General features: G+C 55.4%; 1 protein-coding gene across 1 annotated transcript; it reads right to left on the bottom strand.

Annotated features, from left to right (window-relative positions):
- Positions 1 to 447: 447 nt before the first annotated feature.
- On the bottom strand, positions 448 to 8,185 carry Pgc (progastricsin). Its single transcript, XM_048347787.1, has 9 exons — positions 8,047 to 8,185; positions 5,614 to 5,773; positions 5,193 to 5,310; positions 4,315 to 4,433; positions 3,687 to 3,886; positions 2,690 to 2,809; positions 2,248 to 2,395; positions 1,210 to 1,308; positions 448 to 657 (listed from the first exon to the last, which is right to left on the bottom strand). The coding sequence occupies exons 1-9, from the start codon at positions 8,103 to 8,105 to the stop codon at positions 505 to 507; spliced, it is 1,176 nt and encodes a 391-aa protein (XP_048203744.1). The 5' UTR covers positions 8,106 to 8,185; the 3' UTR covers positions 448 to 504.
- Positions 8,186 to 11,480: the final 3,295 nt, after the last annotated feature.

Below are 11,480 nucleotides of genomic sequence, written 5' to 3'. Positions count from 1 at the left end.
ATACACATAAGTCAATGATTCATGCCTGTAACCCTAGCTACTCAGGAAGTGGAGACCTGAGGATCGTGATTCAAAGCCAGACCAGGCAGGAAAGTCCATGAGACTCTTGTCTCCGATTTACCGCCAAGATACCAGAAGTGGGAGCTGTGGCCTAGTGGTAGAGCACCAGCCTTGAGGTGTAGGGGTCACCCCCAAACCCAGCCTCCGGCACTGATTCTCTTAGCATCTCAGTGACCCACCAGGAAACCTTGGGATCACTCCAGTGGGCCAGAGGCAGATCTGCCCTGACTGTTGCTTTCCCCTTCCCTGAGACCAGGAACACCCTCCAGGCCCACCCCCACCCCCAACGGTGTCACACAAGCGCACAACAAGCCGGCTGATGTGAAGGTCTATTTATTGTTAGAGAAAGCCTTGGATCCAGAGAGGAAGGGCAGAGGGAACGGTTCATGAGGTGGTGGGGGGAGCGGGGAGGAGGAAGGGCGCCCAGGTGTCCAGGCAGGAAGTCTAGACGGCGGTGGCAAAGCCCACCCTGTTGTTGGCCAGGTCGAAGATGGAATAGTAGGACCTGAGGAAGACATCTCCGAGGATCCAAAAGGGCTGGCCATCCGAGGAGGTGAGGTCGATGGTCTGGATGCCCACGGTGCAGAAGCCATCCTCCTGCTCCGCAAAGAAAGGAATTTCAGCCCTGGCTCAACCATTCCACTCCGGCCAGAGCAGGGCATGATGGGAAGAATTCTCCAGGCCATCACCCCGGCTCCAGCGGCTCTGTGTGGGGTTACCTCTCCACATCCCCCCCCACCCCACCCCACCGTGCTCCTGATTTGCAGCCTGGTCAGTCTATTCATTTAGCCTTGGAGCCAGACCAAATTGCATGCTAACTTCAGCTTCATCCTCCCTAGCTGTGTGGCCTTCGGTCAGTTATCCAACCTCTCTGATCCTCCACGTCTTCACTCACTCAGAGGCTACAAATGAGGGTCTCCCTCACATCAGAGGCTGTGACGTCGAAGCACGTTGCCCAGCCCTCATCTGCCCTCCATGAAGAGCTCGGTTTCCCTCCCCTCTAATAATAACAATAATCATTGGTAATGGACGATGCTCTGGTGCCAACACGTCAGTGCTGTGATGAATTGGCACAGCACAGGGCGAGAAGGCGGAGCCTCGCCCGGGGCTCCAGCCCTGGAGACTCCGCCCACCGGGGCCAGGACTTACTTCTATGATGTAGGCGGAGGGCTGCAGAGGAAACTCCACACCATTGATGAGGAACTTGAGGGTGGGCAGGCTCCCGACGTTGTTGCAGTTCACCAAATACTGCAGAGAAGAACAGGGCCTCCTGAGCCCGCCACCCCGGCACCCAGGCCACAGGCCGAAGCCCCTAGCTGGGCGCCTGTGCACTAGGGGGCTCAGCTTCCAGGGAAATCCTGTGCAGATTTCCCTAGCATTCTACAGTGGACGCCCATAAACCTCTAGCCATACCTAACAGGCAGCGTGCATTTGGGGGAGACCCAGAAATCTTCCCAACCCGGCTGGACTCACTGCCCTCTCGGCAAGTAGCTGTGTGTGTGTGTACACGCGTACACGCGCGTGCTAGGGGTTAAACCCAGGGCCTGCCTCACGCTGGGCGAGTGCTTAACCTCTATTTCTGAAAATGCACCCCATTCCCCCCAGCTTTTTTTTTTTCTTTTTGCTCGAGGCTGGTGCTCTACAGCCTTGAGCCACAGCTCCACTTGTGGCTTTTTTTTTTTTTTTTGCCATCAGAAGTCTCATGGACTGTTCTGCTCCAGCTGGCTTTGAACCACAATCCTTGTATCTCAGCCTCCTAAGTACCTAGGATTACAGGCGTGAGCCGCCATCTTTTGAAAGCACATCGATGTAGAGACAAAGTAGCCCTGTTGGTCCCCCAGAGTTCGCAGGAAGGGGTTCATCGGGCCAACCTTTCCTCTGGGCTCAGACGGAGGGCAGTCGGGGAGCAGGGCCCAGCATAGATAAAAGGGTGTCCCTTGTCACTCGCTTGCTTTGCTTCACTTTCCTTCCATCTCTCTGAGCAATGGTAGCTGGGAAGAAATTCCTGCCTGACCTCTCCGCCTCCGGGCCTCAGCCTGCCCGGGCCCCGGGCCTCTTCTTCCATTGCCTCGGGAAGCTAGAAGCCTGGAGACCCGGCGTTTAGATAGTGTCACCTTCCCAGGAAGAACTCACAGCCGCCCCTGGGCTGGCCTCCCCGGGGAAGGGGGACACCCACGCCGCACGCACCTCTCCGTACTCGCTCTCCTGGGCACCTATGGCTGCCATGAGCGTGCTCAGGTAATTCTTGGGGACGGTGAGCAGAGAGGTGCCTGTGTCCACGATGCCTTGGCAGCCCTGGGAGCACCAGCCAGACGCCTGGTCCCCAACAAAGAACCTGGGGGGGGGGCGGGGGGAATGGCAGCCTCAACCCTGTGAGTCCAGACTAGCCAAGGGTGGGCGTCCCGGCCCCAGAGACATAGCCACCGTGCAGAGGGTTTGTATCCTGAGCAAGGTAAGGACCAGGGACCCCCCCGCCCCGACCACCCCAAGACCTCCCCAAGCCCTCCAGGTGGCCATGGAACCCATTTCTAGGAAGTTCCAAGGAAGGTCACTGTGTCCGCGCGTGTGTGAGGCGGGGTGCCCATCCTAGGGAGGAGCACACCCCCCCACCCCCCTCCCTGCGACTCACTCCTCAAGGTCAATCTGCCAGTAGAGTTCCCGCGTGACGGGGGCCCAGTAGATGTCCCCCGTGTACAGGCTCTCGTCCACACCCCCAAAGATGACCGCTCCTCCGTCAGAGCCCTCCTTGCTGTGGAGACAACGGGGAGGGTAAGCCAGGACTCTCAGAAAGGGGAAGGGCTTCTGAAGCCTGGGCACGGGCCTGTGTCCCCTCCCACTGGGACTTCCTGTCTAGGCCTCCCAGAATTCCTAGCTCCCGGGGCTCCCCGATGCGGCCCACAGAGCCAGCCTCTGGGCGAGCTGCTAGCAGGGGTCCACTCCTCGAGCTCCGGGAGAACGGGCCACCAGGAGCCCCACTCCAACCCAACGTGTCACTGTTCTGCTGGAGGAGAGGGAAAGACTCCCCAGGTCTGTTCCAGAAGCTTCCCCTGCAGGGAGCTGGGATGCTGGGCTTGGGGAGGGGGGCGGATTCCAGGGGTTCCATGAAGAATGAGTGTCCACAGAGGCACAGGACGGTACTGAATGTCAGGTTGAGGCGGTAAAGCCGCACCGGTAGATGTAAGCCGTCCCTGGAAGGCGGCTAACGGAAGAGCCGCCTTCTAGATCTGCCTCCGGTGCTTTCTGGAAGGCTTACACTGGAGTCAGTAGTGAGCCTAGACCGGAAGACTCCAGGACCGGCCAGAACAATAGATCAAAGCCGATGAAGCAATAGATTATAATCCAAAGAGGTACACTCAGTAGACAATGGCATTTGGAGCTGTGAGCTCACTGGGGTCAAGGGTAGGAGTCACCCCGAGAAGTTTGGAGAATTCAAGCAGCCACACTCAAAGGGCAGCTGGAAGCAAAGAATGCAAAGCAAACTCAGGGTAGACTGGGGGCAGACACTGTGATGGGGTGGTGGTAGGATCCAGAAAGACCTGGAGCCACAACCCTGCTCAGGCTCCTCCAATCCTGAAAGCCTTGAACTCTCAGATGGGGGGTGGGGTGGGATGAAAGTCAGGGCTCACCTGCCCAGGTAGACGCTGAAGAGGGGGTTGGAAAGGGCGCCCTCCTGCAGCATGCCCTGCAAGGCGGTGGTGGCACCTCCAGCAGCCAGGCCAGGGTAGGCCAGACCCATGATGCCATCGAACTTTGCGTAGACAAAGGTGTAACCTGGCTCATTCTCACTCAGGCCGAACTCCTGGTTGGGGACCTGGATGTTCTGGACCTGGAGGGAGGACAAGAAAGAGGAGGTGACAAGTGTGTAACTGCAATGTCTCCCCAGACCTTGGTCCAAAGAGATTCCCCCCAGGCTCTGTCCTTCAGCCTCCTCCCTTAGACCCCTCCCCCTTTCCACAGGCCTTGCAAGTGCTTTCTAGGTGGCCTTCCCATTGGTCTTCCCTAACTGTCAATCACAGCCTCCCCACCCAATCCCCTCTCTTCTCCCAGGCTCTAAGCTCCTAAAGGGAAAAGGCCAGGTCCTACTGGTTCGTTATGGTGTCCCCAGTCCCCAGCCACAGAATGGGCCTCAGCAAGTGTCAGAGCCACGCGTGGATGAAACTCTACTGCGCCGACATCCTGTCCAGGATTCAGGGGCTGCCTCTCAGCCCCCCTCCGCCCTTCCCGCCCATCCTGGGGTGGGAAGGCTGTGCTCACGGTCATAGTGTCATAGCCGAAGAAGCCAGTGAGGCTGCCGGTGCCGTACTGCAGGGAGAAGGTCTGTCCGCTGGTGGTGTAGGTGGAGGACTGGCTGGGGTTGAAGCGGGGGTGGGTGGCTGCAGAGGGGGCACAAAGAGGTTAGGGTGTAGGCCCGGACCATCTGGCCCTTCGGCCTGCAGGGCTTCCTGCCTCGGTCTCTCCCTGAGCCCCTGCTCCCTGCCAGGGGGAAGGATGACAGAGCCGGTGGCCTGGACTGCCGGTCTGTGTCCCCAGAGGAGCCCTGGATGGCAGACGCGTCAGTGACGACTCAGACAGTGAGGATTAAACGGACCCTGAAGGGACACCTGTAATCCTAGCTGCTCAGGAGACTGAGATCTGAGCAGCCCTGTTCAAATGCAGCCCAGGCCAGAAAGTCAGGAAGACTCTTCTCTCTAATTAATCACTCCCCCCCCCCCCAAAAAAAAGTTGGAAATGGAGCTGTGACTCTGTGGTAGAGCACCAAAGCTCAAGGACAGTGTGTAGGCACTGAGTTCAAGCCCCAGGCAGGCCTGGTGCGCGCACACGCACGCACACATACACGCATGCCTCCAGACTTCCTCTCAAGTAGTGGAATGGGATAGAATGACACAGGGTTGAGGAGGGTGGGAACTCTTCACCAGAGAAGGAATGAAGTGATCAGAATAGGGTCGAGGGGCGTAAGATGGAGATGGACGACCTAGGCGGGCACACCTCCCATCTTCTTTCCTCTGGCTTGGTGAGCCCACGTGACCATACCTGTGCTTCATTCTCTCGCGAAGCGATTGTCCCCCAGGACCCTGGGCGACGCCAGTGCCCCGCTCTGCCCGCCAACCCTCCTCGCCCAACCCCGTACTCACTGCACGCCTCGCTCTGGCAGTAGATAGAGGGCACCCAGAGGTTAGAGGAGCCCGTGTCGAAAAGGACCAGGAAGTTCTGGGGTGGAGTGCCGATGCTGATCTCGCCAAAGTAAGCAGCCTGGGGGGTCACAGGGCAGGCTCTTAGCTCCGGAGGGAGCCAGGAGCCTATGGGAAGAATGGCAAAGAGGGCAGCACCTGCCCTCCAGCCCGTACCACAAACTGGAACCCAAGTCATCCTCCCATCCATAGCCCTTCGGTCTGGACCACCACAAAGCTCTCGTGGGCTCCCACTGGCCGCTGGTCAGGAGGAGAGGCCCCCCACCACCTGCGGGCGGGACTTGGAGCAGGCCTTAGCTCGGGACAGCAGAGCCAGGGGCTCTGGTAGCAGGAGCAGGGACACCCCGCGAGTGTCGGGACTCACGTTCATGTAGGACACCGGCTCAAAGAGCACGCTGAAGTCATCGAAGTTGTTGATGCGGTACTTGCGGGCAGGGTCGTACTTGTGAGTCTTCAGGAACTCGCCCAGTAAGCCCTTGTCCTTCAGGGTCTCTCGGATCGTCTTAAGCCTTTTCAGGGGGACTCTGCCGAGGGGTATGTGTGTGTCTTCCACGTGTCCTTTTCTAGGATTTCTCTGTCTCTGACTCATCTGTCTCTGTCCTTGTCTCTGTCTCTCCATCTTTCTTTTCCTTTCCTCATGCTGTTAAACCTTATCCCAATGCTTGCTCCAAAGTTTAAAAAAAAAAATTAGCCAAGCGCCTGTAGCTCACACACTTGGAATCCTAGCTACTCAGGAGGCTGAGATCTGAGGATCAAGGTTGAAGCCAGCTGGGGTAGAAAAACCTTCAAGATTTAATCTCCAATGAACTAGCAAAGAAGTTGGGCTAGAGGTATGGTTCAACTGGTAGAGTGTCAGCTGTAAGGAAAAAAGAGCTGAGGAAAAGTGCAAGTCCCTGAGTTCAAGGAACAGTACTGGCGCACACACACAACACACACATACACACACACACACACACACACACACACGGAAGAAGAGAAGGAGGGAGGGAGGAAACAGTGAACGTCTCTGGCACTTGCCATCTTCTCAGGCTACGGCCCTCCGCTTTCAAATAGCTCTGAAATTCCTTCCCAAGAAATGAGAGAGACTCCAGGCACCACTATTTACAGACATCCATGCATTTGTTAAAAAGATTTCACAGCGGGCTAGGGATATAGCCTAGTGGCAAGAGTGCCTGCCTCGGATACACGAGGCCCTAGGTTCGATTCCCCAGCACCACATATACAAAAAACGGCCAGAAGTGGCGCTGTGGCTCAAGTGGCAGAGTGCTAGCCTTGAGCGGGAAGAAGCCAGGGACAGTGCTCAGGCCCTGAGTCCAAGGCCCAGGACTGGCCAAAAAAAAAAAAAAAGATTTCACAGAAGGCAACGTTCACCCCAAAGAGAGGCCCCCCTGTGGTGGCCCTCGGCCTCCGGTATTACAGAGCATGGAGTGGTAAAGGGGACAGTAGGCATCTGGCTGTACAGTTAACCATATGGACCAGAGGCCACCACCGCGCTGCTTCTCGTGACGTCAGGCCCACAGGGAAGGCCGCCAGGGAGCAATGGAGTTGGAACTTATGAATCATGATTTCTGCCTATATCATCTCTTGGCCATCTTCCTCCCAGAACGGCTGGCCACCATTGTCCAGGCTTCGCCAAGGAGTCCACCCAGGCTTTGTTCTAGGATCTCAAATGCCTGCGTCTCTTACCTCTTTCCCTATCTTCATTCCCATTCATGAGGACCTTATGTTCTCCAGAAATTCTCTGCCAAACCCTTTCACGTGAGCTATGGAGCGAGAGATTTGCTTCATACCGACTCCCTGTACCAAGTTTGGATATTAGAAAACATTTCTGAGGGAAGCCAGCTCTTCCCCTAAGATATTCCCATCATACCCTGGGGTCTTGTTTCTAACATGGGCACCGATATCCGTGGATGCTCCCACCACAGCAGAGCACAAGCATTGCCTGTAACACATGCCCACCCAACCATGTACTTCGAAATCCTCTCTATAGTATGTGCAGTACCTAACACAGCCCCCATGCTTTGTAAAGAATCCTTCTACAGCATTGTATTTTGTCTAATGACAAGAAAAAAATCTGTAAAGGGGCAGTATATGTACAATTTCTTTCTGAGTGAGTCTAACCCACAGTTAGTTGAAATTGTGGATGTAGAATTGGACTTGCAAATGGCCGACTCTACTCTCACAATGCAGTGGCTGGTAGTGTGCCTGGCTGGTTTCCTCCTCGTGTCCTCTAAGCCAATGCCACGTGTACCAGCATGGGTTTTCTCCTGGTAACTCACGGTACAGAGAGACTGTACATTTACTGCCGTTTCCGCGAATGCAATTTTGGCATCTGCCAGTCCATTGGGGGAGAGGGGCCTTCAGGGAACTTTTAGAAAAGATTGCCTTCCTTTTGCTGGCATTCAACCCCCTGAGCCCCACTTCCAGACTTTTTGCTAGCTATTTGGAGATAAGAGTCTCACAGACTGTCCTGCCCAGGCTAACTTCGAACCACAGTCCTCAGCTCCCAGCCCCTTGAGTAGCTGGGATTACAGGCATGAGCCCCCGGTGCCTGGCAAGATTGTTCCTTTCTGTAGGAACTTGCCATTCTAGCCACCCAAACCCAACGCCATCTTCATCCCAGGAGGGGACCAGATGGTGCCAGACTGGAAGGCAGCGTTGGTTCTCTTCTGAGTCCTACCGAACACCCGTGGAGGAAACTTTCCTTTCGCCTAGCAGAAATTCCTACCTAGAGACCGACCGAGCAGCCTCCAACCCAGCCGTGCCCTGTTGGGCTCCAGCCGGACATCAGACTCACCTGAACACGGACGCCTCCAGGAGCGGGAGGCAGAGCAGAGCTACCACCATCCACTTCATGCTGCCGATTTCCTAGCTGCCCAGGGAGGAAAATCCACTCCGAGTTCACCAGTGCGGTGGAGTGAAGTCCTGAGTCCACCGCCTCCTTTTATAGGCCAGGATCAAGGCCGGCCCCTGCGTCCCGGCCCAGAGCAAGCATGACCCCAAGCCAGGGTGTCCTTTGGGCGCCATGTATCAATTGTTTCTGTATGTTTTTCCCTCTGGAGAATGGCCACACCGGACTTTTCATCTTATTGACTTTTCAATTTAAAGCAGCAGAGGCCAGGAGGGTACCGGCGATAAGAGAGAACAAACTTGCTTCAAGATGGAGCAACCGAGATTACCGCTGTCTGGTCCAGGAACCTGAGGCATGATGTGGGTATTTTGGGGTGAGAGCCAGGGGGAAAAAAAAAAAAAAAGGGTAGAGCCAGAGTAAGGGGTGTGGGACCTACAGGCAGGATTTCTCAACCTGGGTGTTAATGACATTGAGAACAAATACGTCTTTGTCCCGGGTACCGTAGGGCGCGTAACAGGATTCATAGCTGCTACCCGCTCACTGGTTGCCAGTAGCGGGCCCTCAGTTGGAACAGCTAAAAATGTCCCCCAGGAGGCACAAATTCCTTGAGGGCCTCTGGTCTGAAGGTGATGTGCTTTTGGAGGTTCAACTCGAGCCCTTGGGAGATGGAGTTTGCGGGTGTCTGGGGGACCCGTAACTTAGATTGGTGGTTATAATCAGGGTGGGTTTATTTTATGTTTGTTTTGTTAGTCCTGGGGCTTGAACTCAGAGCCATGACACGGATCTTAAGCCTTTTCAGCTCAAGTCTGGCTCTGCTACTTGAGCCATGGCTCCACTTCCAGCTTTCTTGGTACTTAGTTGGAGATAAGTATCTCATGGGCCTTCCTGCCCAGGCTGGCTTTGAACAGAGCGCCTCCGATCGCAGCCTCCTGGGAAGTTAGGGTTACAGGCGTGAGCCACAGGCACCGGGCACCACGGTGTCTGATGAGCAGTGATAATGGGAGCAAAATTGGTGGTGATAGCTAGATGCTGGTGGCTGAAGCCCATAGTCCTAGCACCCAGGAGGCTGAGATCCAAGGATCAAGGTTCAAATCCAGCCTGGGCTGGAAAGTCCGTGAGACACTTATCTCCAATTAAGCACCCCCCCCCCCCAAAAAAAAGCTGGAAGTGGCAGGGCTCTGGTGGCTCATGCCACTGTCTTTAATTCTAAAACGCCTCTGTCTCTGCCATCACCGTGGCCTAAGCTTTGCCTGCCTTGTTCCTGTCCCCCCGTCCCCCCCCCCCCAGGATGACCTATCCTGTCTCTCAGTCCCTCATCTGTACCCTCACCTCTATCCCCCCTCCCACTCCAGAGACCAGCTTCCTGTGGCCTGAAGTGGCGTGGACCTGGGCAGCCAACCAGGTCTGAGAAAGCTCTCCATTTGGGGGGGTGGGGTGGGGTGAATGGAAAAAGTGCCTCGCATTCACAGTCGGAGCCCCAAACAGATTTATCAGACCCTTGGGCCCCAGGCCGGAGGCCAGCGCCGGCTCTGCCAAAGCTGACCGCATCCAGCCAGGGGGGATTTTCCACTCCGGCCCTCACCGCCCACCGCTCAGCCCCCTCCCCCCTCCGCCCTCTATCCTGTGATGAGGGGCCCGACACAGGGCAATCCCTGCCGGAAGGTCTCACAGCTAGCGCAGACATATGGGAATCTGGGGGTGACAGTACATATTCCTCAGGGCTAGGGAACCCCCAGATTTAGAAGAGCAGGAGAAGGAAAGCTATAGAATCCTTGCATCGTGCTGAAATCTGTGACATCCCCAAAGCCTTCTGAAGTCCTCTGGACTTCCCAGCCTGGCCCTTCAAGGTTCAAGGGCTTTCCTGATCTGTCAGGGCCTGGCAGTCCCAGCCCTGCTAGGCCTCCCCCCTGCCCGGCTGCCCCACCCCACAATAGGGCATTTCCATTTGTGTGTGCCTATGCTAGGATTTGAACTCAGGGCCTCACACTCCCGGCTTGCCTTTCTTTTAAGGCAGGTGCTCTACCATTTGAGCCCTACTTCCACTTTCCCACTTCTGGCTTTTGGTTTTTTTGTTTTTTTGTTTTTTGTTTTTTTGGCCAGTCCTGGGCCTTGGACTCAGGGCCTGAGCACTGTCCCTGGCTTGTTTTTGCTCAAGGCTAGCACTCTGCCACCTGAGCCACAGCGCCACTTCTGGCCATTTTCTGTATATGTGGTGCTGGGGAATTGAACCTAGGACCTCCTGTATACGAGGCGAGCACTCTTGCCACTAGGCCATATCCCCAGCCCCACTTCTGGCTTTTGGATGGTTAATTGGAGATGAGTCTCAAGAACTTTGGTGCCTGGTTGGCCTTGAACTGTGATCCTCTAGATCCTGAGTAGCTGATTACCGGAGTGAGCCGCCAGCACCTCCATTAGAAAGCCCACTTCTCTATGTAAGGGATCTGCAGAGCCTGGGAACACTTTATTAGTCATCCAGGGCGATTCCCTACTGAATTCACGAGCTGCCCAAAGCTCACTGGCTTGGGTTCAAGTTCATCTTCTGGCCCTACACCCTGCCTGCCCAGCTGGTGCCCCTGATGCTGGGTCTCAAGTTGGCTAGGATGGGTTTCCAGTTTTCTGTGGGTGTATTTTTTCTTCTTCAAAGACTAGAAGCCCTCATCAACTCCCCTGTGGCTAATTAAATCAAATCTAAGCTTGCCACATCCAGTCTGGTCCTGACTAGAGCTCCTAAGCTCACCTCCCACTACCAACCTACTCACGTTCCTGGCTTCCTTCCCGCGGGGGGGGGGGGGGGGCGGGGGGAGGGGGAGGGAGGGGGTGCTATTCTGTTCTCCCACTTTCATGCCTGTCCCTTGTCATTCAAGACCCTGCACAAATGCCACAGACTCTCCCTCTCTGTGCTCACCCACCCTGAAAACAACCCGTATGGTGCAGAACTTTGAATTTCTTCCCCTTTACGCTATTTATTGCGTGTCATCTTATACCAAGGTCACTTGCCCCAAATCCTACAGCTGGTAATGCAAAAAAAAAAAAAAGAAGTCTCTCCCTGAATATGGCTCCCTCAACACCACGAAGACGCACAGGCTCCAGAGTCTCGGTGTCTTTAGAAGAATGACAGGGACATCACATAAATACTCTCACTGCTCCTCCTTCACCAGGGCAGACATCACTAATCGAGCATGTTGCTCTTTCCCACAGTCATCAGATAGGGCCTTAGCATCCTTCCAGTGTTCCAGACAGATTTTCCCCAATGTATAACGAAAATTCCCGTGTGTGTGTGTGTGTGTGCGTGCACATTGATACGAGGGTTTGAACTCAGAGCCCCACGCTCTCACTTGTTTGTGTGTTTGTTTTTTAAGTGGGCTCAAGGATTCTCACTT

The sequence above is a fragment of the Perognathus longimembris genome, chromosome 6 (genome assembly GCF_023159225.1).
Source record: "Perognathus longimembris pacificus isolate PPM17 chromosome 6, ASM2315922v1, whole genome shotgun sequence".
NCBI classification, from domain to species: domain Eukaryota; kingdom Metazoa; phylum Chordata; class Mammalia; order Rodentia; family Heteromyidae; genus Perognathus; species Perognathus longimembris.
This window is presented reverse-complemented; position numbering and strand designations above follow the sequence as displayed.